At 56.5% G+C, this 1,711-nt stretch overlaps 1 protein-coding gene across 1 annotated transcript in view; it reads right to left on the reverse strand.

Annotated features, from left to right (window-relative positions):
* Positions 1 to 1,140: 1,140 nt before the first annotated feature.
* LOC104830821 (protocadherin alpha-2-like) overlaps positions 1,141 to 1,711 on the reverse strand; it is a 2,539-nt gene continuing 1,968 nt past the window's right edge. Inside the window, 1 exon segment of the mRNA XM_010565982.1 lies at positions 1,141 to 1,709. Coding sequence (XP_010564284.1) covers positions 1,141 to 1,709 — 569 coding nt within the window.

The following is a 1,711-nucleotide window of genomic DNA, read 5'->3' on the forward strand; positions in this document are numbered from 1 at the left end:
CACAAGCCTTCCCACTGCTCAAGGTCACCCTTCACATCAGGAAATGCCCAGGCACTGCTCAATGCCAGGGCCAGATTCACCTCCACGACATGCCAGTTTCCTTTCCCAGCTCCATCCGACTTTTGCTTATGCTTCCCATCAATGAGACCACCGTACAAAACACACAGAGGTATCACGTACACAGCGTCGGCAAACTCTCTGCTGATGACCCATCATGTCTGGCAATGCTTCAGCTATCTCCAAGGGAAATGTTGCAGACTTGGGAGCAAGACTATTTCTGCAAGTGACATTGTGACAGCTCTAAATGGCAACAGCATCAATTTCTTGCTCTGAAAAAACAACCCAACTGTTGATGAGCACCCCACTGCAACAGATGATATTGACTACGTAGGAGAATCTGGTTTGGGTTTTGTTTTGTTGGGTTTATTCTGCTTGTTAGGTTTTGCTTGTTTGGTGGTTTTGGGTTCATTTGGTTATTTTTTTCCCGCAAGAAGATGTTTCCAGGGCTTCTGTAACCATGAGGCTGTTGATTCAAATATCAGAAGAACATCAAAAGAGACCAGTGTATGTCACGTGACTTCTCTGGCCACAAACAAGAGACCAAAACCGGGGGGATGCTGGAAACAACAAAATGAAAAGGAAATTCCCATCTCTAACACCTACCTTGTTGGGTGACACTCCTCTCCCTGAACACTTTACACTAGCAACTAGCGTTACAACGCACTTGGGAAAAAAACATAGGAAAACTACGTATTGCCTTCCCTACTTTCATAACTCGCCCGGTGGGCGAATAAAAATGCAGAAATTATACCACGGGGAGAGAAGACCCTGAACACCCAACTGTCACCTTCCATCACAACTCTCGCAGAAGGGAATCAAATCAGGACGAGGACAGAGTTTGCAACAAGAAACCACAGCAGATACCAGCACGGTCAGCAAAAAGCAACTCTAAGAAGCAGTACATAGTGCCTGCGGGACTGCCACCACCACAGCCTGCGTGTCTGGCACGCCTTCAGCAAGCTCGGGTGGAAATGCTGCACACCAGCAAGCCCGAGCATCCGCAAAGCTGATGTCGTGGCACCTCACATCGCAGTCGGCAGGGATTTCATTCCACGGGACAACAGCCCACGACCGCAAAGATCACCTGCGGACGGCCACCGCTGCGGGGTGCGGCAACACCTTGCTTGCTTGCTTGCTTGCTTCCTCCCCCAAAGCGAGAGCCCGGGGGCTCCGGCAAGGACGCCAACGTCCCGTGAACACCCGTAAGAAGCACCCGCCAAGCCCCCACCGCCCGCGGGCCCCGGCAGCTGAGCCCGGCTCCCACCAGCGCCTGCCCAGGGCCCGGGCGACAAGGGACACGGGAAGGGGGAAGGGGCGAGAGGCGACAAAGGGGGGGGCACTGACCGTGTCCACGAGAGCGGGCGCCTCCGGCTGCGTCTCCTTCGCCGCGGGGACGGGCGGCGGCGGGAAGTTGGGGCTGAAAACCATCAGGTCGCTCTTGCCCGCGCCCTCCGCCACGCACAGGCTCCGGCTCTGGCGCTGCGAGTACGACCAGCTCCCCACTTCGCTGGCGCACACCAGCGTCGCCGGCCCGGGCCCCGACAGCACGGCCGCCCGCGGCGCCCACCGCGACGCCCCGTACAGCACCACCGCCAGCAGGAACAGGCTCGACACCGCGCAGATGGCCACCACCAGCCACACGTTCGTCGCC

This window comes from Haliaeetus leucocephalus, unplaced genomic scaffold (assembly GCF_000737465.1).
Source record: "Haliaeetus leucocephalus isolate CR32 unplaced genomic scaffold, Haliaeetus_leucocephalus-4.0 Scaffold199, whole genome shotgun sequence".
Taxonomy (NCBI): Eukaryota; Metazoa; Chordata; class Aves; order Accipitriformes; family Accipitridae; genus Haliaeetus; species Haliaeetus leucocephalus.